Below are 23,646 nucleotides of genomic sequence, written 5' to 3'. Positions count from 1 at the left end.
CAGCTGGTCTATTGTGGTGACACTCAAAATTAAACATTCTAAATAGCCTCATTATCAGCTGTTCCTTGTGCCATCAGATTAGGGAAGAAAATATTGTTGGGATCCCAGAATGTTGCACAAAGTTTTATTGGTTGCACCTTTGTGTTCTCCCATACTTTCCTGATTGGTAACACTAAGCTTCAAGCCCCAGTATTGCTGTTATGTAGAACCACACTAGATGGCCTACTCACCTTTGCAACCATTGTATCGGTGACATCGATATTGGCTTTGTCTGGGAATGGGATCATCATGTCATAGATGTTGCTCCAATCTTGAGACCACATATTACCTGAAAGGAGCAGAAAGAGCAAGAATGGATGCCTCTGTCGACAACAGCACTCTGAATTTCTGAAGCATCTTTGTCATTGTGAAATAACCTACAGTGTTTGCACAGGAGAGTAATCAGGCAGAATCTAACCTTGAGACAAAGAAGGAGACAAACAGCTTTAGAGAGGGTCTAAAAGGGGGAGAAAATATTTCTGCTGGTTAGGGATTCTAGGACTGGGCGATGTAATCTAGAAGTTCGAGCCAGAGCATTCAGCAATGAAATTAGGAAAGACCTCTGTACACAAAGGGGGGTGGAAGTTTGAAACTCTATTCTGTAAATGGTAATTGGTGCTAGGTTTTACATCAAGGTTGAATGGAAGGAATGAAGGAATATGGAGTTAGGTGGCAGGCCAGCCACAACCTCATTGAATGGCGGAACATGCTCAAGGGCCTAAATGGTTTCCTTCTGATGTTCCAATGCGAGAAAGAGGGAATTCCAGACATTAAAACCTACACTGCTGAAGCTGCCAATGGGACATGAAGGACGATTTAGTAAAGCATAGGGAGTCCGACGAGTTTCTTAAAAGTCTTTTCATTCAATAAACATCATTACCTACACGAGGGCAGCAGGGTAGCATGGTGGTTAGCATAAATGCTTCACAGCTCCAGGGTCCCAGGTTCGATTCCCGGCTGGGTCACTGTCTGTGTGGAGTCTGCACGTTCTCCCCCTGTGTGCGTGGGTTTCCTCCGGGTGCTCCGGTTTCCTCCCACAGTCCAAAGATGTGCAGGTTAGGTGGATTGGCCATGCTAAATTGCCCGTAGTGTCCTAATAAAAGTAAGGTTAAGGGGGGGGGGGGGTTGTTGGGTTAAGGGTATAGGGTGGATACGTAGGGTGATCATGGCTCGGCACAACATTGAGGGCCGAAGGGCCTGTTCTGTGCTGTACTGTTCTATGTTCTATGAGGTCTGGTACACCTCACCAGGTCCTCTCTCCATTTTCATCAGCCCCACACTGGCTGAACTTTTATATCAGTGCTAATAAGCTACCCGCCCATTGTGGGGGAGCTTGCAGCACCAAAGAGCACAGGGATCCCCAGCTGGATGTGCCCCATGCAAGTTATTACAGAAGATGAGGACCAGACCATTCAAGAGAGATGTTAGGAAGCACTTCTTAACGTAAAGGGTGGTTGAGGTTCAAAACTCCCTCCCAGAAACAGTAGTTGAAGCTGGAACAGTTGTCAACCTGAGATAGATAGATTTTTGTGAAGCAAAGATATGAAAGGATGTGAGCCAAAGGCAGGTCTATGGAGTTAGGTCATAGATCATCCATGACCTCAGTAAATGGAGGGACAGGCTAGAGGGGTTGAATGGCCTATTCCTGTTCCTATGAAGTAGTGCAACGCAGGGTTTCTCAGAAGGTTGAGGGTCTGGACAGGGTACAGAGGTAGGGATGAATCAGGTCATGGCGAGGTGTGGACATGTGGGTGACTCTTGAAATCACTGTGCTCTGAGTCCAGGAACTGAATGATCATTCTGAGGTAAGGAACACAATGCCCGGATTTCCTGGTCTAACCCCACGTCATGTCAATGTTCTGAAGTGACTTTTAAATGGAAAGAGCCTAATTGGCCCGGGGGCATGTTCAGTGCCCAATCAGTGGCACAGGGAGTAGTCTGGTGGCGGGGCCTAGTAACAGAGGGCCCTCTGAAGTGGCCCTTGGCAGCCATGGCTGCTTGTCGTTCACTGAAGCTACAGAGCAGTGCAAGGAGCTGGCTCAGGCAGGCACCCACCCCGGGCACACCATGATGTTCCAATGCCTCTTTTGAGACTTTATCGAACACAGGGTCTGACAGGAAAAATGTGCTGCCAGCATCTGGTTGAAGAAATCTGTCCAGGATGACCAAGAAGGCATGGTGGAGGTCAGTAGTTTGAGGCATGAGTCCGGTGCAGAATGCACTTCAATGATTTAGTAAAGTCTGGAAAGGTGGGTGGCCAGTGACTGCCAGGAGACAGGTCTCTAACTCTGTACACAGTGTTACAAGAGATGCACTGTCTGTCTCTAATTCCACTACTCCACGGGTCACAACATATATTTAAATGCTTTCTCCAGCTAGCTGTACACACCTGCTCGCAGCCGACGGGAACTCTGCACGCAGGGTCGGGAGGCGGCCTGTGGGGGGGGGGGCTCCTTCACCGGGAGGAGCCTCTGATCGGGTCTAGCCTGCGATCGGGGCCCACCGATCGGCAGGCCGGCCTCTCTAGCCCCGGCCTTATTTTGTTACGCGGCCGGTCCCTGAACCCCCGCCCCATGTTGCGTCGGGGCCGGCATGTTGAGGAAGTCCCCCCCCCCCCCCCCCCCCGCATGAGTGGGTTGGCGCGATGCCCAGTTGCCGCTGGGAAGGGAGGAAGCGACGTGAACCGCTCCAGTGCCGTGCTGGCCCCCTATGGGGGCCAGAATCGGTAGTGTCCACGCCCATTTTGTGCCTTTGTGAAACACGACGGCGTCACGATGGTGCGGACACTCTGCCTCCATTTCGGAGAATCCCGCCCAGTGTCTTTTAAAATACACAAATACTTCCAGAATGTACTTTTAGTCCTTGAAGTTAATCCATGACAGCAGCATGGACACAAGCAGAGCAGACGGAGTCGCCATTGTTCTCCGCAACATTGTCAGATCAAGTGGTCAGATGAATCACTGGGACATCAGCCACCCTCACATTTGGGGCCTAATTGAACTCGGGGCATAACCCAATGTCTGATATGAATGTAATTGTGGAATAAATGAGGGAGGGCAGTCTCCTCATAAACTTGTCTTTCTTCATCCTGTTGGAGAAGGGAGCGCATAACTGCAGGGGAATGTCCCTGACGGGAAGGTGAAGCGCTGCAGTTTCACACTCTGACCCCGATGGGAGGAGGCAGTTCCAGAAATAGCGACTGTGCCGTTGTGTCAGGCTGTGGGCGATTGAGAGTCTGGAGTTTGTGAAGAGCAGGGTCACTGGATAGCTCCATCTTCAGGTAAAGGGCATGCGTACTGTAGCCCATACCGCCGCTGTCATCTCTTGGGTTGTTTGCGCTGAGGCATCTGCTGAGTGACCCCAGCTCTCATCACCACCTTCTTGTGTTCCCCACAGGGCCAGTTGTGGAGGGGTGGGGGAGTGGGGGCAGACTGTACCAGCTCAGTAATCACCCACCTCCTCGGTGAGCAGATCTCTCCCTGAGGTGGCACTGTCACATTGTTCCTCCACACCTTCCACCAGCACAGACACACTCACTTTAGTTGGGCGTCAGACTAGCTGAGAACGAGGAAGACTGGGTCAACCGTACCTCTCCAATGGGGGAGGAAAAGGACGTCAGCCTCGGACAGATTGAGTCATCCTCCACTGGGAGAAGATGCTGGGTCTCAGATGTCACACACAAGGATTTTCTTTCAGGAATATCAGAGGCAGATGAGTTCCTGAATGTGGGAGATTCCTGAGGCATTGCTGGGCCTTGTGCAGTAACTGGAGGAGACCAAGCAGCCCATGTAATTTGTGATGTGTCAGAAATTGGAGCTCCTCCTTTGAGAGAGTGGCCATGTTCTTGGAGATCCACATCAGCAGCATTCTGAGTGGGTGCAGTAGCAGTGCGCTGACACACACACAGTGAGACTCTCTGTAACATCAACTGTTCAATGTGGCTGATGGTGCAGAGATGTGGGGTGTGGATGTCAGCTGTGTCCCAGCCAATGGCCTTATGACAGGGAATACCCCTGAAATGGTGTATTTGGATAGACAATGGGGAATGTAGGGTTTAACAAGGGTAAGGAACTTTAAGAAATTTATATTAGTAAAGCTCGGCTTTACATGGCTCGGCACAACATCGAGGGCCGAAGGGCCTGTTCTGTGCTGTACTGTTCTATGTTCTATGTTCTATGTTCTAAAGAAAAAAGATGGGTGAAATTAATGGTACTAAAATATGTCAAATGCCCTGGACTTGATGGCCTCCATCTCAGGGTCTAAAAGAGGGAGCAGCCGAAATAGTAAACTGCGCCGGTAATGGTTTTCCAAAAGCCCCCCGAGCCAGGAAGGATTCCAATAAATTGGAAGATAGGAAGATGTCGTAACCACATGAGGACCACGGGGAAACCATTATCAATCTCCTCGTGGGACTCATGGAGTATGAGCTTCCCAGGAGGCCACCCAGCTGGAGCTGGTTAAAGGCCTACACATATCAGCCATCCCAAACAGGGCCTGGGTCGGGTGCTCTTTCAGAGGTTTGGTGCTGAGTCAGTGGCCTGAATGGCCTCCTTCTGCACTGTGGAGATTCTATGGATTTGGTCAGGAAAGTAGAAATACAGAATAGTTTTTAGACAAAGGAAAATTATTAAATGTTGGTGTTCAGAAAGGTTTGAGTGTGCTTGTACAAGGAACACAAAGTATGTGGGTACAGCAAGCAAATAGGAAGGCAAATGTTGGTCATTATTGCAGAGACATTTCAGTGTAAGAAATGGCAGTCTTACTATAATTATGTAGGGTGAGTCTGCACCTGAAGCACCGTGTTCAGATTTGGTCTCTATACCTAAGGAAATATATATTTGTCTTGGAGAGGGTGCGACAAAAGATCGCTAGATTAATTCCTGTGATGAGAGGGATGTCCTATTAGAAGGGATTGAGCAGGACCAGCCCTTTGTTCCCTGGAGTTGAGCAAAATGAGAGGTGATCTCGTTGAAACAGGTAAAAGGGCTTGACAGGGTAAGTGCTGAGATGTAAACTGAGGGTGAGGGCAGCAGGGTAGCATGGTGGTTAGCATAAATGCTTCACAGCTCCAGGGTCCCAGGTTCGATTCCCGGCTGGGTCACTGTCTGTGTGGAGTCTGCACGTCCTCCCCCTGTGTGCGTGGGTTTCCTCCGGGTGCTCCGGTTTCCTCCCACAGTCCAAAGATGTGCGGGTTAGGTGGATTGGCCATGCTAAATTGCCCGTAGTGTCCTAATAAAAGTAAGGTTAAGGGGGGGGGGGGGTTGTTGGGTTACGGGTATAGGGTGGATACGTGGGTTTGAGTAGGGTGATCATGGCTCGGCACAACATTGAGGGCCGAAGGGCCTGTTCTGTGCTGTACTGTTCTATGTTCTATGTTCTATGTTGTTTCACCTGATTGGCCTGCCTGGAATTAGGGTTTATAGTCTCACGAGAAAATGCCGGCTATTTTGAATTGAGATTAGGAAAAGGTTGTTCACTCAGAAGGTTGCGAAACTTGGAAAGTCTCTACCCAAAGGGTTGTGGGTGCTCAATCAATGAGTACATTCAAAAATGAGAGATCAAGAGATATTTGGAATTTACAGGGATCAGAGTGTGGAGATAGGATCAGAAAGTGGAGGTTGAAGAACAACTGTGATCCCATTGAATGGTGGAACAGGCCCAAGTGGCCATATAGGTCAGCACATCCAATGTTTTTAGTCCCCCAGGTTATAATCTTAATCCTTAATTGCTGGAGACTTCAGAACAATTCAATAAGTGTGTCGTAACCTCCAGTCAACTGGAGGAATCTGTTTGTAACTAGTACACCCACGCTAAATATTTAAGTTCACTACCAATTAACTTTTAATTGTTTCATTTGTAAGGAATGTCAGTTCTCAGAGACAGTAATTACCCAATAAGTGTGCAGGAATAGGTCCTTTCAGATTGATGTACTTGGGTCCATATCTTTGATACAACTTTCTCCTTACAAAGGCATGAAGATTAAGGTAGAGAGGTTTGATCTGCTTATAGATATTTTCAAGATCTGCCTCAAATGAATTGGAATCATACCAGGATCTCCAATACGCTCCTGTGTCCTCAAATCCTGTAAGCAAAGTTTCATACCATTTAACAAAAATTTGCATTTAAATAGTGCTATAAACTTACTTAAACATTCCAAGATGATTCACTGGACAGTCATCAGATAAAAAATTGTCTGCAAGGCGCATGAGGAGATAACAGCACATGTGGGAGATGCTTTGTCAAAGTGGTAGGTTAGGGTTAGGACAGAGGAAAATAGGATGAGATGCTAGTGTCTGTTCAACAAGTAACTTGATACAGATTAGTGTTGGACCTTGGTGGCACAGGAGCAAGACAGTGGTTAAAACTGCTGCCTCAGAATGCCAGAGACCTCGGTTCGATTTTGGCCTTGGGTGATTGTCTGTGTGGAATTAGCACCTTCTTCTCAGGCCCGCATCGATTTCTTCCGGGTGCTTTGGTTTCCTCCCACAGTCCAAAGATGTGCAGGTTAGTTGTATTAGCCACGCTAAATTGTGCTTTAGTGTTGAAAGATGTGCAGGTTAGGTCGGGTTATGGGGATAGTGGGGGAGAGTGGGCGTGGGTAGAGTGCTCTTTCAGAGTGTCAGTGCAGTCGATGGGCAGAGTAGTCTCCTTCTGAACTGGAGGGATTCTATGAATTCTATGGAAAAAAGATGAAAGGGAAAGGAAACATTGGGGATTGAATATTGAATATGAAAGTAGGGAGGTTATGCTTCAGTTATACAGGGCACTGGTGAGACCATGTCTGGAGTATCGTGTACAGTACTGCTCTCCTTATTTAAGGAAGGATGTAAATACATTGGCAGAAATTCAGAGAAGGTTTACTACCCGAATGGGTGGAATGTACGGGGTGCCTTATGAGGAAAGGCTGGACAGGCGAGGTTAGTATCTCCTGGAGTTTAGAAGAGTAAGAGGTGAGTTGATTGATACATGTAACATCCTGAGGGATATTGGCAGGGTGAATGTAGAGAGGATGTTTCCTCTAGAACTAGGGGCTCACTGTTTAAAAATATAAGGTCACTGCCTGAGACAGAGATAAGGAGAAAGTTTTCTCTCAGAGGGTTGTTAGTCTTTGGAACTCTTCCTGGAAAGGCAGCGGAAGCAGAGTCTTTGAATATTTTATTAGTATCGGTAGATAGATTCTTGATAAGCAAAGCGGTGCTAGGTTATTGGGGTCGATGGGTATGTGGGGGTTATGGTTACAATCAGGGGGCAGCACGGTGGTGCAGTGGTCAGCACTGCCTCCTCACGGCACCGAGGTCCCAGGTTCGATCCCAGCCCTGGTGTCACTGTGTGGAGTTTGCACATTCTCCCCCAGTCGGTGTGGGTTTCACTCCCACAATCCAAAGTTGTGCAGGTTAGGTGAATTGGCCACACTAAATTGCCCTTAATTGGAAAAAATGAATTGGGTACTCTAAATTTATTTTTAAAAAGGTTACAATTAGATCAGCCAAGATTTTATCGAATAGCCGAGCAGCCACGTGAGGCCAAGTGGCTCATTCCTGCTCCTGCTTCTCAGCGATATGCTTGTCTGGCTTCTTTTCACGTGCACTTGATGGAAATGAATGAAAAACATAAAATAGTGGATCTAGTCATTACTGCTTCCTCCAAATATTCACTGGAGAAGAAAAACCTTGCCCTTATGGAATACTTTTCATGCCCACTGGATGTCTGAAAATACTTTACAGTCAATGAACTCATTTTTGAAGTGTCGTTCACTATTTTAATGCAGAAAACGTGACAGCCAATTTTCACACCACAAAGGGCCTCACGGTAGCATGGTGGTTAGCATCAATGCTTCACAGCTCCAGGGTCCCAGGTTCGATTCCCGGCTGGGTCACTGTCTGTGTGGAGTCTGCACGTCCTCCCCGTGTGTGCGTGGGTTTCCTCCGGGTGCTCCGGTTTCCTCCCACAGTCCAAAAGATGTGCGGGTTAGGTGGATTGGCCATGCTAAAATTGCCCATTGTGTAAGGTTAATGGGGGGATTGTTGGGTTATGGGTATACGGGTTACGTGGGTTTAAGTAGGGTGATCATTGTTCGGCACAACATCGAGGGCCGAAGGGCCTGTTCTGTGCTGTACTGTTCTATGTTCTAAACGGCAATTTATTATTTGTTTTGAAATGGTCCATCTTGTCTGTGGACTCCTGGCCTAGTACTTAGAAATAGGAATTTATAGAATCTCCACAGTGCAGAAGGAGGCCATTTGGCCCATCAAGCCTCTGTGACCGTCCGAAAGAGCACCCAACCTCCATAACCCCACTGATGCTGCACATCTTTACAACACTCAGGGGCAATTTAGCATGGCCAATCCACCTAACCTGCACATCTTTGGGCTGTGGGGAGAAATCGGAGTAAACCTACGCAGACACAGGAGAAAGTGCAAACTCCACACGGGGGTGGCACACACAATGGCACAGTAGTTATCGCTGTTGCCTCACAGCATCAGCAACCTGGGTTCGATTCCGACCTTGAGTGTCTGTCTTTGTGGAGTTTGCACATTCTCCCCTTGTTTGGGTGGGTTTCCTCTGGATGCTTCAGTTAAGGTGGATTGGCCAAGGTAAAATTTCACCCTAGTGTCCAAAAGTTAGGTAGGGTTATGTGAATAAGGTGGGGGAGTGGGCAGAGATAGCGTGCTGTTTCGGAAGGTCAGTGCAGATACGATGAGCTGAATGGCCTCTTTCTGCACTGTCGGATTCTATGAAATTCCTACCCAGGAGGCTATGCTAGAATTACAAGATCAGTACAGTACTGGATGAATAATTCAGATGCCTGGATTATTATTAAAGAAAACATGACCTCAAAACCCACCATCGTACAATCTGAGCTTCATGGTTTTAAAAATCTACCAATAAAAAGCTGGATCAGTAAAAGTGACCATGAAGCTATTCATTTCTAATTAAAAACCCAACTGGTTCACTCTTCTTCTGTAGAGAAGGACACTGCGACTCTTATTTAGGTCTGATTTATGTGACTACAATTTTATGCCAACATGGCTAACTCTGAGACCCTGATGTATACAGGGGGATAAGGAGCAGAGGAGGGGGCAGAGGAGGGAATGTGGTTGCCAGCAACTCGATAATGAAGTTTACTTTAAAAGCAGAACTAGTTGTAAATTTTAGGATTTCTGGCAGCCAGGATGAGGGTTTGGGTTAGCAGTTTGTTGGGAAGGTCTGCAGCACCCGCTACAGCTGGGGAATGGAGTGGAAGGAAGAACACATTGTGATTCGGGGCAGTATCGATCGTCGGGACCCAAAGGGTTGAGTGTTGCAGAAAGCTTGTAGAACGCAGCAATCAGCAAAATGGGCAGTACGTTAACACAGTGGTTATCATTGTTCCTTCACAGCGGCAGGGTCCCAGGATTGATTCCTGCTTGGGTTACTATTTGTGCGAAATCTGCATATTCTACCCGTTTTTGGATGGGTTTCCTCCGGGTGCTCTGGTTTCCTCCCACATGTCCCGAAAAACGTGCTTGTTAGGTGAATTGGACATTCTGAATTCTCCCTCTGTATACCTGAACAGGCGCCGGAGTGTGGCGACTAGGGGATTATCACATTAACTTCATTGCAGTATTAATGTAAGCCTACTTGTGACAGTAATAAAGATTATTATTATTATTATAAAAGGAGGTCATTACATGGATCAGGGGGTTAGTTGCAGTGGAGGTCCAATACTGGGGTGGGGGGGGGGGGGGGGGGGGGGGGGGGGTGGTCTGATACAGATTAGTGATAGTGTATATATCTGATTCTCTGATCCTGAGGCTAAGTGTTGACGCCGTCGGAAACGCCGACACGGCCCCAGGATAAGCAATTTTGGCCCCTACAGTGGGCCAGCACGGCACTGGAGCAGTTCGTGCCGATCCAGCGGCTGATCCGGCCGTGGAATGGGTGCCAGGGGATGCACGCATGCGCAGTGGGTCCGGCGCGAACCTGCGCATGCGCAGTCCCACCACCGCGATTTCCGCGCATGCGCGGTGTCTCCCTTGTCCGCGCCGGCCCCGACCCAACATGGCGCAGGAGTACAGGCGCCGGCGCGGAGGAAAGGAGGCCGGGAGACAGAGAGGCCGGCCCGTCGATCAGTGGGTCCCAATCGCGGGCCAGGCCACATTGGAGGCCCCCTCCCCACCCCGGGGTCAGACCCCCCCCCCCTCCCCCGCAAAGGCCTCCACCCGACCCTTCAACGTTTAGTTCCCACCGGCTGAGAGCAGGTTAGAACGGCGGCGGTGGGGCTTGCCTTTTCCACGAAGGCCATTCGGCCCATCCCGGGCTAAGAATCGGCGGGCCTCCCGACTAGAACGGCCCGCGACCGGCGGCAAGCCAACCACGCTGAGCGGAGAATCGCGTGCCGGTGTCGGGGCAGCGTGGCGCGATTCGTGCCAGTCGCAGGGATTCTCCGACCCGGCCCCAGGCTGAGAGAATCTCGCCCAGGGTATCTGAACATTTACAGTAGAGAAATTTGAGGGGATGGAAGAGGCACTGGTGCTCCTCATGAACTGAAAATAGGGCTCGAAAGGCTCTTATCCACAGGATCCATCTCTGAGCAGCTTTCTCCCTGGCTCAGCTGACCTGCCAAACGGAGCCAAATCTGAAGCTAGCCAAATGATTAAAATATTTGATTACTAATCGATCCCTCCAATAAAGTGGGTGCACTGTTGAGGTGTTTGAGTTGGGTTTCAATTCCCCCTTCCATTAAACTCCTCTCCCACATGCCCTGGGGCTAGGCAGTTAGAGATCTACTTCTAACCTTAAAGATAAGGATAAAACTGGTTGGGCTGAGATTAAAAATACTTCAGAAAATTAATTGAAAGATTTTCATGCTTTCAGTGAGGAACAGACCTTAAACTATTATTATTCCTGGTCTGAGAAAAGCACAGGAGACTTTCAACATTGCTGCCGACCAGTGCCTAGCATTCAGCAACCATGTCTGACTGTTACGTGGGATTCACTTTGTTGGGCTAAAGTCACTTACCATCCATTTGAGAGGCAATGTTACTCAAATTTACATATTCTGTGTACTTGTCTCTCAGTGGATTTCCAGCAGCATTGTGCCATCCTTCCCAAGCATACAGCAGCATTTTGTAACTCCGGGACTTTGCCATTGTTTCCACAAGATCTGGAAAGGCAGAAACAGGCAGTTATAGGATAGTCACACTGATAGAGAAAAAAAATAGCATTAGAGACAGAGGCAGAGTCACCAATGCTTGTATCGGATAAAGGAACAACCAATATCTCATCAACCACTCCGAGGACAGGTACAGCATGAGGTTAGATACAGCTCCCTTGACACTGTCCCCATCAAACGCTCCCAGGACAGGTACAGCATGGGGTTAGATACAGCTCCCTTGACACTGTCCCCATCAAACGCTCCCAGGACAGGTACAGCATGGGGTTAGATACAGCTCCCTTGACACTGTCACCATCAAACGCTCCCAGGACAGGTACAGCACAGGGTTCGATGCGGAGTAAAACTCCCTCCACACTGCCCCCATCAAACGCTTCCAAGGCAGGTACAGCATGGTGTTAAATGCACGGTAAAGCTCCCCCTACCCTGTCCCATCAAACATTTTCAGGACAAATAGCACAGGGTTAATGATGGAAAATCCAAGGCTCAGTAATACAGCGAATCTTTGAAACTGCGAATAGAATAAGAACTGGAATCAACAGGATGGGAGCATCAAACATGATGACAATGGAGGGGAGAGAACAAAGGTACATGAAAGTCCAGTGTTAGAGGGGCAGATGGATTGAGGAACAAAGTAGTTAAACATCTTTACACTTTGCGATTCTTTATTTTCTTTTCCATTGCCATGCTTTCTCTGTGCTGTCCCACAATGCCGGGTAACTAAAGCTGATGCGAATTTGTGGCTGACAATATCTCGAACTTAAAGCTTCCTTGAAGACTGATATCAATGTCCCTGCTCAACAGATCCTAACTGATGGACGGCTGGTTAACATCAGGCTGCCTCTGCTTTTCCTGACAATCATAACCAGGTTAGTGTTCTAAATGTTGCCAAAATTACTTGTCAGCCAATAAGATGGCAGTGTCCAGTTTTGTCTTGTTGAAAACTTCTCCTTTTGGAGTGTTGGAGAACGGACGATGATCACTGCACTCTTGTGCCGAAGGTTTTGGCACAGAAGAAGGTCATTTGGCCATTGAAGGATGAGGGACATGAGCTGCAAGGTTTGAAAAGCCGGGGGGCGGAATTCTCCGCTCCCCCGCGGCATCGGCATTGGAGGCCGCTCCTCGCACCCTATTCACCCCTCCCCCCCAGGGGGCTAGGAGCGGCGCTCCGTAAATCTCGGCCACCGGGCCTTGATGCTTGCGTCAAGGCGGCGCGCCGAGAATGACGCGACGGCGGCGCCTAAGTGACGTCAGCCGCGGTTGCGCAGGTTGGCTGGCTCCAACCCGCGCATGCGCGGCTGGCGTCACGGCGGCTGCCGGCTCCAACCCATGCATGCGCGGTTGCCGTCTTCCCCTCCGCTGCCCCGCAAGATGTGGCGGCTTGATCTTGCGGGGCACCGGAGGGGAAAGAGTGCGTCCCCTGGAGACGCCGGCCCGACGATCGGTGGGCACTGATCGCGGGCCAGTCCTCTCCCGAGCACAGCCGTGGTGCTCACTCCCCCCTCCGCCACCCACAAGCCACAAACGAAGATTTGGCGCCATGTTCACGACGGCAGCGACCAGGTGTGGTTGCCGCCGTTGTAAACCGGTCGGGAACGTCAGGCCGCTCGACCCATCTGGGCCGGAGAGTCGGCAGTCGCCGTGAAAAACAGCGAGCGCCAATTCATCCAAGCGGGGGGTGGGAGAATCGCGGGGGGTGCCAGGGCGGCCTGTCGTGAGTCCCGTAATTGCCCTCCCGCAATTCTCCCACCCGGTGTGGGGAGCGAAGAATCACGCCCGGGGTTTGTTCTTCTTGGAGCAAAAGAGATTGAATGGAGATTTGATGGAGGAATACAGGTTTAGATGAAGAAGGCAAAGATCAGCTGATCATACAGGATCTTGGGCAAAAGATACAGCTAGGGTGTGAGGAAAAACTGGAACTCGCTGTCTACTAGCATGGTGGAAGCGGAGATGATCAATGATTTCAAAAAGAAATTGGATGGACACCCAATAAAGATATACTTCCAGGTCTATAGGGAATGGGAGTGACTGAATTGCTCAGCCGGGAGCCAGAATCAGCTACTCTCTGGCATTTTCTGATGAGCACAACACTCCAAATTAAGGAATGGGCCTTTGTGGCAATGGAGTACTCATTCTGTATCCCACACTCCATGCTGAAAAGTATTTCTCAATGTGCTACAGAAAATTGTCACCCTGTACTTTGAGCATATTAAAACGAAAACATATAAAATGGCTAAAATTGAATAGACAAAATGGAAATGGAGACCAGGGAACATTAGCCTGCACCAGATGAATATGACACCTTATGTGATGACAGTGGTGACATTGTTCAGTGTGCCTTTTCGCATTATGGTCCCTTAATTGGTGCACCCTTTTTGCCCCACATGACTTACCAGGTTCGAGAGACCAGCAGGTATCCTCTTGGTTGGGTGGGCAAACCTTCGCAGTGGAGTAAATGCTTTCCATTTCACTGAGGATTGTGTTGTACTGTAACAAAAGAGAGTTGATCAGCACGTTCCATCTCACCAGGCAAAGGTAATTTACCAGCTACAGGAGTTATAATGGAGTTTCCGGGTCATTACAGTCAGGAGGGATGGCGTCGTGGTATTGTCACTAGACTAGTAATCTAGATATTTGGCACAAGATCTGGGTGCCTGCATTCACATCCTGCCAGATGGTGATATTGGAATTTAAGAAGAAATCAGGAATTAAAAGTCGAGGGCCGGGATTCTCTGAGAACGCAGCTAAGTGTTGACGCTGGCGTAAACACGGGCGTGTATCACGCCAGTGTCTACGGGTCTCTTGGCCCAGCGATTCAGTTGTCCACATGGGGCAAGCATGGCGCTGAGTGCTCCGCGCTGCTCCAGCTGCCGTACACGGCCCTGCACTGCTTGCCATGGGTCCGTGCATGCGCGCAGCGGCCGCTTGCATGCTGGCACCATGCAACACGATAGAGCCACACAGCGGGCCGGCGGCAGAAGAAGATAGGCCCCCTACCCCAGATTGTGTGCGCCCGCCCATTGGTGGCCCCCAATCATGGGCCTGGCTGTTGTGGAGCCCCCCCCCCGCCCAGAGACTGATCCCCCTACACCCCCACCAGGACAGCCATCGCAGCGACGATGCCGAGCTCCCGCTGAGTGGGATCGTACGTGAACCACGCCGGCGGGAACTCGGCCGGTCAATCACGGAGAATTGCTGTGGGGGCCATCTTTCAATGGCCACCGACCGGCGCCGCGGTGAAACTCATCCCGGCGTCGGACCGGCGTCGCGGGCCATCTCGGCATCAACTCCGATTCTCCGAGCCGGTAAGGCTTGGAGAATCCCGGCCTGATTCTAAAAGTCCAACCATAAAACCATTCTTGATTGGAAATGAAGGGACAAAGTCAAGAAGAAAATAAGGAAATCAAAGAGAGGGCATCAAAATAGGTTCACAAGTTAAAGAAAATCCAAAGATGTTTTACCAATATCTTAATGGTAAAAGGTTAGTTAAGAAAAAAGTGGGGTCTATCAGAGATGAAGAAGGGAACTTGTGTGTAGATGCAGAGGCTGTGGGAAAGGTTTTAAATTAATATTTTGTCTCCGTGTTTACAAAGGAAATGGATGATGCAGATATAGTAGTCCAGGAAAAACACAGATATTGGATGGGATAACCATAAAGAGAGAGGAAGTACTCGAAGGGTTGAAATCCTTGAAAGTTGATAAGTCGCCAGGGCCAGATGGATTGTTTCTGAGGCTACAGATGGAGGTCTGGGAGGAGATATCACATGCTCTGAGGATGATTTTCCAATCTTCACTAGACACAGGGGCGGTATCGGAGGACTGGAGAATTGCAAATGTGGTTCCATTGTTTAAAAAGGGATCGAAGGAAATGCCAAACAATTAGAGGCCTGTCTTAATATAGTCTTACGTCAGTGGTGGATAAATTAGTAGAATCAATCCTGGGAGACAGGATTAACTGTCACATATAAAGGCATGGACTCAGGGACAGCCAGGATAGATTTGTTCAAGGAAAGTCTTGCCTCACAAATTTGATTGAATTCTTTAAGGAAGTAACAAGGGTTGATGAAGGTAGTGCAGTGGATGTGGTGTACATGGATTTTAGCAAGGCGTTTGACAAAGTCTCACATGGAAGATTGGTCAAGAAAGTGAAAGCCCATGGGTTATAAGGCAATGTGGCAAACTGGATAAAAAGTTGGCTTAGTAATAGGAAACAAAGGGTCATGGTCGATTGCTGTCCTTGCAATTTGAAAGTTGTTTGAAGTGGTGTTCCACAGGACTCGATGTTGGGAGCCTTACTGTTTGTGTTATATATCAATGATTTGGATGTGAATGTGGAGGATACAATTGGAAATTTGCAGATGACAAAGACTGGCCGAGTGGTGGACAGTGTGGAAGAAAGCTACAATTTCTAAAATGGTATAGATGGGTTGGTTGTGTGGGTGATAAAGTGGCAGATGGAATTTAACACAGACGAATGTGAGGTCATGTGGGGCGGCACGGTGGCGCAGTGGTTAACACTGCTGCCTCACAGCACCGAGGACCCGGGATCGATCCCAGCCCCAGGTTACTGTCCATGTGCTGTTTACACATTCCCCCCGTGTCTGCGTGGGTTTCACCCCCACAACCCAAAGGTGTGTTGGGCAGGTGAATTGGCCAAGCTAAATTGCCCCTTAATTGGAAAAAAATTGGGTAATCTAAGTTTATAAATAGAAAAAAAGCGAGATCATGCATTTTGGGAGGTCAAACAGTTATAGAAAGTACAGAATAAATGGAATATATTAAGAGGCGTGGGTGAAATGGGAGATCTTGGCGTACAGGTATACAGGTCCCTAAAGGCAGCAGTTCAAGTAGACAATGTTGTAAAGTAAGCATGTGGAGTGCTCTCCTTCATTGGCAGAGGTATAGAATGTACAAGTAAGGATATAATGTTGGAATTGTATAAAACACTGGTGAGGCCACAACTGGAATATTGTATTCAGTTCTGGTCACCACATTACAGGAAGGGTGTAATTACTCTGGAGAGAGTGTAGCAGAAGTTTACAAGAATGTTGCCAGGGCTAGAAAAGTGTATCTATGAGGAGAGATTAGATAGATTGGGGTTATTTTCCTTGGAACAAAGAAGGCTGAGGGATGACTTAATTGAGGTGTACAAAATTATGAGGGGAAGAGATAGAATGGACAGGATAAAATGGTTTATTTTGGTGGTGAATTCTAGAACCAGGGGACATAGATTCAAGATAAGTGGCAGAACGAGTAAAGGGGACACGAGGAAGAACTTTTTTATGCAGAGGGTAGTTGAGGGAGTCTGGAATTTGCTGCTCAAGTTGGTGCTGGAGGCAGAGACCCAAAACTCTTTGAAAAGGTACCTGGATCTGCATCTTAAGTCCTCTGAACTACAGGGCTATGGACCGGGATGGCATGGACAAGATGGGCTGAAAGGCCTCCTTCTGTGCGGTGACTTTTCGTTTCCATTGTTATAAAAACCCATCTCATTCACAAATGTCCTTCAAGGGAATCTGTCAGCCTTACCTGGTTGGCCAACATGTGATTCTGTGGTTGACTCTCAAATGTTCTCTGAAAGGGAGGGCAGTTAAGGATGGGCAATAAATCACTGACCCAGCCAGCGATGCCCACCCCTTCATACATGGATGTAAAAAGGGCAGTTGGGGAGTGTGATTGAGCCTTCACCACATTTTGTACAAGCAAATACTTCCTGAACCAATTAAATTTCTGCATGAAATAGATTAGTGTTTTAATGTGGTGGATATCATGCTGGAATGTATTGTAGATTATTTTCCTGAGAGTACGTTGGACAAAAATTCAGGCTTGAAACCCACCAGCGCAACCTTCCATTATGTATGAGCATGACTCAAAGGATAACATTCTTGCCTGTGAGTCAGAATGTTGTAGGTTCAAGTCCCACTCCAGCATGTCTGTCCTGTGCAATATTGAAGGAGTGTTGCATTGTTGGAGGAGCAATCCTTTTGATGAGATACTTAATCACAGTGCAGTCTGACATTCAAGTGAATGTAAACGAACCAATGGCATTTTTCAATGAAGACCAAAGTGCTCCTCTGATACCCCATCCAATGCTCCGTCACAAACTATCTCCACAAAAATTAGTATTTTTAATTTCCTGTCTATGGTACATTGATGTTGGTCAACTGACTGCTGAATTTACATAATAAGTGAGTGTACTTGAAAAGTAATTGGCCATGAAGTGTTTTAGGATGTTCGAAGGACATGAAAATGTTTGTTGCTCTGACTGGACTACATCATATAGGATTACAGGCCATTCGGCCCAAGCAGTTTATGCTGGTATTGATGCTCCCCTCAAGCCTCCTCCCAACTTTTATCATCTAAATCTACCATTGTAACCCCCCCTTTTCTCCCTTAAATGTACCTCTGCAATTCTCTTCAAAGACTCTCTGTGACAGTGAGATCCACATTCTCATCGGTTCGAGTAAAGAAATTTCATCTGAATTCCCCATTGGGTTTCTTGGTGACTATCTTATATTAATGGCTCTAGTTTGCTCATTCCCATGAGAGGAAACATTCTCCATGTATCCATCCGATCAAAATGTTTCATCATACTAAAGACTTCCAGTATGCCATCCCACAACCTCCTTTTTCAAGGAGAAGGTGACCCAGCCTGCCAATCCTTTCCTTATACATATGTATTTCTGGTACTGTTCTTGAACATAGTTTTTTTTACAACACCCTGGGCTAGTGTGCAGTCAATTCCAGCTCGCCTTGACCCGGAGTCACAACACAATTGAATTAACCATTAATTTTTATGTAACAAAACAAAAGCCTTTGGCCCTTGGCTGCCCAATAACTACAGTCACCAGGTTTGTAAGTTTAAACAAAATTACTTTTTATTCATAACAAGAACTATAATGAAATATGCAGCAAATACAACTGGTTAACTATTATCTAATTCCTATTCCCCCACTTTAACTTGCCCCCACTCTCGACACACACGACAGACAAACACAGACGGGAGGAGAGGCGTGAAAATCATAAGTAAAAGGAAAAAGAGTCTTTGTTCAGATGGTTCTCTTTAAGCAGACCTTACTTCAAAGTAAGCTTTCAGATCCACGGTCAGGATTCTCGCCTACCCGGCGGGGCGGGGGGTCCCGGCGTGTCGGAGTGGCATGAACCACTCCGGCGCCGGGCCGCCCCAAAGGTGCGGAATTCTCCGCACCTTTAGGGGCCAAGCCCTCACATTGAGGAGCTAGGCTCGCACCGGAGTGATTCCCACTCCGCCGGCTGGCGTGAACGGCCTTTGGCTCCATGCTAGCCGGGGCCGAAAGGACTTCGCCTGCCGGCGATAGTCCGCGCATGCGCCAGAGCCTCAGCGGCTGCTGATGTCATACCAGCGCATGCGCAGGGGAGGGGGGTCTCTTCTGCCTCCGCCATGGAAGAAAAAGAGTGCCCCCATGGCAGTAGAAATACCAGGTCTGCACTGAAAAGTATTTCCTCAGTGGAGGTACTGGAATCTAAGTGCACTATTAAACTTCTCAGTACAGGTACGAAGCCTTCAGTGTGTTACTAAATCACTCAGAGCAGGCATTAGATGTTCAGTGTGTTATCAAATCTCTTTGTACAGACGTTATATTATTGAATTTCCCAGAATGTAAGAACCTGATCAACAGGTGTGAGGCAATGTCGCTGTTGCTGTGCGCCCCGCAGGTCTGACCCATTCCTCACTCCTGCGTTGCGGCGACTTTCCAAATCATTTTCCGCTTCATCCGGGAATACAAAATGGACCAGGTTCAAAGGAATGCGATGTACAAATCTAGATAAAGGGGGGAAAAACATGACCAACATTGTCTTAATACTGTTGGACAACACCCTTGTGTGTGGCTGCATCAAGCTTCTCGGTAGATCCTCGGTACGCAAATGCTGAGTGTCACTATGTGCTGAGGTCTATTTGTTTCCAGTGTTGTGAAGGATGGGTCTGGCCATGCTGATGTGGAACGCTCCAAGTAGTTGGACCGTTCCGTACTACCTGCCCCTCATGGAAAGTTTATGCAGAGAAATACCTTCGATCACAAGTCCATCAGGTAGTGGTCTACACAAAACGTTCTAGAGGCCTTTTGGAAAAAGGAGATGGTAAATCCTGTTGGATGGTTTCCTGAGCAGACTGTCAAGGTCATTTGGCAGAATGCCTCTTCACCAGAACTTTCAAACTAGCACCAAGACCTAGCTTGCCTGGTGGTAAGAAAGGCATCCCCCGTCAGATCCACCGAAACTGCCGGAGTTTCACTCCATTTGCACATTGCCTTCGAGGTGACTGTGGTGGGGAAGAGTTCGTTGTCCACCTCCCTGTGGAATGTGCCTTTGCAAAGAATGTCTGGAAAGAGATGAGATGTTTTTTGTTGACGTTCACCCCAAGCAGCTCCGTGACACAGGACTCTGCTGCATGGGCTGTTCCCAGGGACATACACCAAGACATAGATCAGCTGTTGCTGGAGGATCATCAACTTGGTGAAAAACACTCTTTGGTCTGCCAGAAACTTAACTTGGTATCCCCGATCGAGTGTTGCACACTGGCACGTTCCAAAGCCCAGGACTATGTGCTGAGGGATGCACTAAAGCTTGGGGCAGCTGCCCCAGAGACACAATGGGGGAAGGTCGCTGTCTAAGATCTTTCAGACATAGTGAACTGAAGGGAGGGGAATTGTACAGAACCCCCTCGGGCTGTATGGCTCACATGTAATGTATACAGTGAACATTACAAGCCCCTTCAGAATCTTCAATAATCACCCTTTCAAAACTGCTCCACCATTCAGTAAGCTCATGGCTGAAATGATCCACTTTTCTGGCCTGGTCCCCATAACCCTTAACTCCCCTATCATTCAGAAGGTTGTCTATCTCAGCCGAGAATATATTCAATGACCCTGCTCATTGGGGAAGAGAATCCCAACTATTTACAGCATTCTGAGAGAAGAAATGTCTTCTTTCCTCTGTCCTAATTGGGAGATCCCTTATTTTGAAACTATCCCATAGTTCTAGATTCCCTCATGAGCGGAAACATCTTCTCAGCATCTACCCTGTCAAGCCTCTTGAGAACCGTACATTTTTCAATAACAGCACCTCTCTGCCTTCTAAACTCTGATAAACATAGACCCAACCTGCTCAACATTTCCTCACAAACATCCTCCCAGGTATCAACTTAGTGAACATTCTCTGAACTGCCCCCATGTATGTATATCCTTCCTCCAGTAAAGAGACTAAAACGGGAAGCAGTACTCTCGATGTGGTTGCACCAACTCCCTGTACAATTGGAATTCTTCCCTTCATCGGCATGCGACATGCCGCATGCATTGAAGGCCAAAATTCCACTTGTTTTACTAATGACTTGCTGTATCTGCATGTAAATCTTTTGTTCTTCATGTATGAAGGCGGTCGGATCCCTCTACACTGCACCTTTCTGCAGTCTCTCTCCACTTAAGCAATCTTTTACATTTCTATTCCTCTCACTGAAGTGGACAACTTCGCATTTTTCCATATGATACTCCATTTGCTAAATCTTTTCCACTGGATCAATCTATCTATACCCCTTTGCACAGTGGGCTGGATTTTCCTGTCCAGACCCACATTGGGTGGCTTTCAACAAAGGCTAATGGAACCCAGTTCCATGATTCCCACCTCCATTCCAGCTCTGGATGAGGAGGCAGGCGGATGAGTCTGCATCCAGCTGTCCTAAAATTGCCAGCTCATCTTGAAAATGGACATTTCAGACACCCCCAATTTTGATGGAGTCGGGACGAGTTTTGAAGGCAACATGATTTGAAACCAGCTCAGAGGTGAAGGAAACACAGGTTTGAAGTTAGAATCAGAAGTTAAGTCAGTTCCTGTCTGACAGTGGGAACCCAACTACCTTCAGGGTGGGGAGACAAGGATGGGCAGGTGTCAGGGACACCACCTCTGACCTCTGACCGAAGGTGGAAGTCGAGCAGACAGGTGCTGAGGCAGCCAAATCCCACTTCTGTTCACTAGGAAATCAGGCCACCTCTGAAGATGAGTATGAGGTCCACTAACCTTAAACCCCCCACTCCCTGTACCCCAATACCCTCATACATCCATAGCCCCCTCGCACATCCCTCACCCCCCGCTACTCCCAGTGCCCTCTCACCCAGGATCCACTCCATACAGAACACATGACCTCTCTAATAACATTTGCAATTCTTTGAGAAACTTGTGAACCCCCCCCCCCAAAAACGCCTGGGGACCACCTACAAGGTACAAGTCAGGAGTGTAATGGAATACTCTCCACCTGCTTGGATGAGTGCAGCTCCAACAACACCCAAAAAGCTCGACACCATCCAAGACAAAGCAGCCCGCTTGATTGCTCCCCCTTCTACAAACATTCAAACCTTCCACCACCAATGAACAGTGGCAGCCGTGTGTCCATCTCCAAGATGCACTGCATTAATCACCAAGGTTCCTTAGACAATATCTTCCACTAGCATATAGAAGGATAAGAGAAGCAGATACCTGGGAATCCTGCCACTTGGGAGGTCCCCCTCCAAGTCACTCACCACCCTGACTTGGAAATATATCGCCGCTCCTTCACTGTCGCTGGGTCAACATCCTGGAACTCCCTCCCTAACAGCACAGTGGGTGTACATACACATCAAGGACTGCAGTGGTTCAAGAAGGCAACTCATCACCACTTTCTGAAGGGCAACTAGGGATGGGCAATAAATGCTGGCCTAAACAGCGACGCCCACATCCCGTAAATTAATTTTAAAAAAAATGTGACTCCAGATCCCCAGGAATGTGGTTGACCCTTAAATGCGCTCTGAAATGGCCAAGCAGACGCTCAGTTTTATCATAACACTACATAAGTCTGCAAAAAGCAATGAAACTGGACAGATTAATAATAATTATCTTTATTGTCACAAGTAGGCTTACATTAACTGTGAAAAGCCCCTAGTCACCACATTCCGGCGTCTGTTCGGGTACACAGGGAGAATTCAGAATGTCCAAATTACCTAACAGCACAACTTTCGGGACTTGTGGGAGGAAACCGGAGCACCCGGAGGAAACCCACACACGCACGGGGAGAACGTGCAGACTCCACACAGACAGTGACCCAAGCCGGGAATTGAACTTGGGACCCTGGAGCTGTGAAGCAACAGTGCTGCCCACTGTGGTACTGTGCTGCCCATATGCTGATCATTCGGCATTGACCTAGGCACCGGAAATGACAACAACAAATGTGGCCCGGTCGATCCTGTAAAGTCCTCCTTACTGGTATCTGGGGGCTTGTGCCAAAATTGGGAGAGCTGTCTCGCAGATTAGTCAAGCAACACCCTAACATAGTCACACTGAATCATACCTTACAGATAATGTCCCAGACACAACTATTATCATCCCTGAGTCTGTCGTGTCCCACCAACAGGACAGACCCATCCGGAGGTGGCAGCACAGTGGTATACAATCGTGAGGTCATTCCCCAGCGGCTTCTCAATATAAACTCTGTACGCCATGACATCTTATGGCACCAGCTCAAACATGGGTAAGGAAAGCCTCTGCTGATTGTCACTTACTGCCCACCACTGCCCCCACTCCACCCCAGGGTATTCAATGTCCATCGCCATGAGTGGTTCGGTAGCACCATAATTGACGGAGCTGGCCGATTCCTGAAGGACATAGTTGCTAGACTGGGTCTGCTGATGGTGGTGAGGGGACCAACAAGAGGGAAAAACCTATTTTACTGGATCCTCAACAATCTTCCTGTCGCAGATGCATCTTTCCATGACAGTATCAGTACGAGTGAGCACTGGACAGCCCTTGTGGAGACGAAGCCATGCCTTCACATTGAAGACACTCTCCATCAGATGGTGTGGCACTACCACCATACTAAAGGGGATGGATTTTGAACAGAACTAGAAACTAAAAACATAGGGCGCAATTCTCCGCACTCACGACGGTGCGGAGAATAGCGTGGCTCGTAAAATTTTACGGCCACGCTCGTTCGACGCCCTCCCGCTATTCTCCCCCCCCCCCCCCCACGCCCGACTCCCGATACGAATCGCTGCCGCCGTTTTTTTACGGCCAGCAGCGATTCTCAGCTGGCCGATGGGCCGAGTTCCAAGCCCTTTACGGCTGTTTTTACGGACGGCAAACACACCTGGTCTGGCCGTTCGTAAAAACGGCCGTAAAGTGCCGATTTTTAAAACCATGGCACCGATTGGCACGGCAGTACCACGGCCGTGCCAATGAGGGGCATCCCGGCCCGCGCATGCGCGGGTTTCGCGCAAATGCGCGATGACGTCATCCGCGCATGCGCGGGTTGGAGTCTTCCAATCCGCGCATGCGCGGCTGACGTCATATGACGCGTCAGCCGGCGCAAACTCTGGCAAGCGGGCTTAACGAAATTTGTTAAGCCCGCGATGCCGGAGTTTACGGCGGCGGCATGCTAGCCCCGACCGGGG

At 48.5% G+C, this 23,646-nt stretch overlaps 1 protein-coding gene across 1 annotated transcript in view; it reads right to left on the bottom strand.

The window, feature by feature from the left end:
• Window positions 1-23,646, bottom strand: part of ace (angiotensin I converting enzyme (peptidyl-dipeptidase A) 1) — a 223,005-nt gene that overhangs the window by 115,278 nt on the left and 84,081 nt on the right. The window contains exons 3-6 of the mRNA XM_038778735.1: window positions 13,588-13,681; window positions 11,042-11,185; window positions 5,930-6,121; window positions 231-328 (exon numbers count right to left, since the gene is read on the bottom strand). Of these exons, the coding sequence (XP_038634663.1) occupies window positions 231-328; window positions 5,930-6,121; window positions 11,042-11,185; window positions 13,588-13,681 (528 nt within the window). The remainder of the gene's footprint in view (window positions 1-230; window positions 329-5,929; window positions 6,122-11,041; window positions 11,186-13,587; window positions 13,682-23,646) is intronic.

Source organism: Scyliorhinus canicula, chromosome 19 (assembly GCF_902713615.1).
Source record: "Scyliorhinus canicula chromosome 19, sScyCan1.1, whole genome shotgun sequence".
Taxonomy (NCBI): Eukaryota; Metazoa; Chordata; class Chondrichthyes; order Carcharhiniformes; family Scyliorhinidae; genus Scyliorhinus; species Scyliorhinus canicula.
Note: the sequence above shows the minus strand (reverse complement) of the source record. Positions and strands in the feature narration are given on the sequence as shown.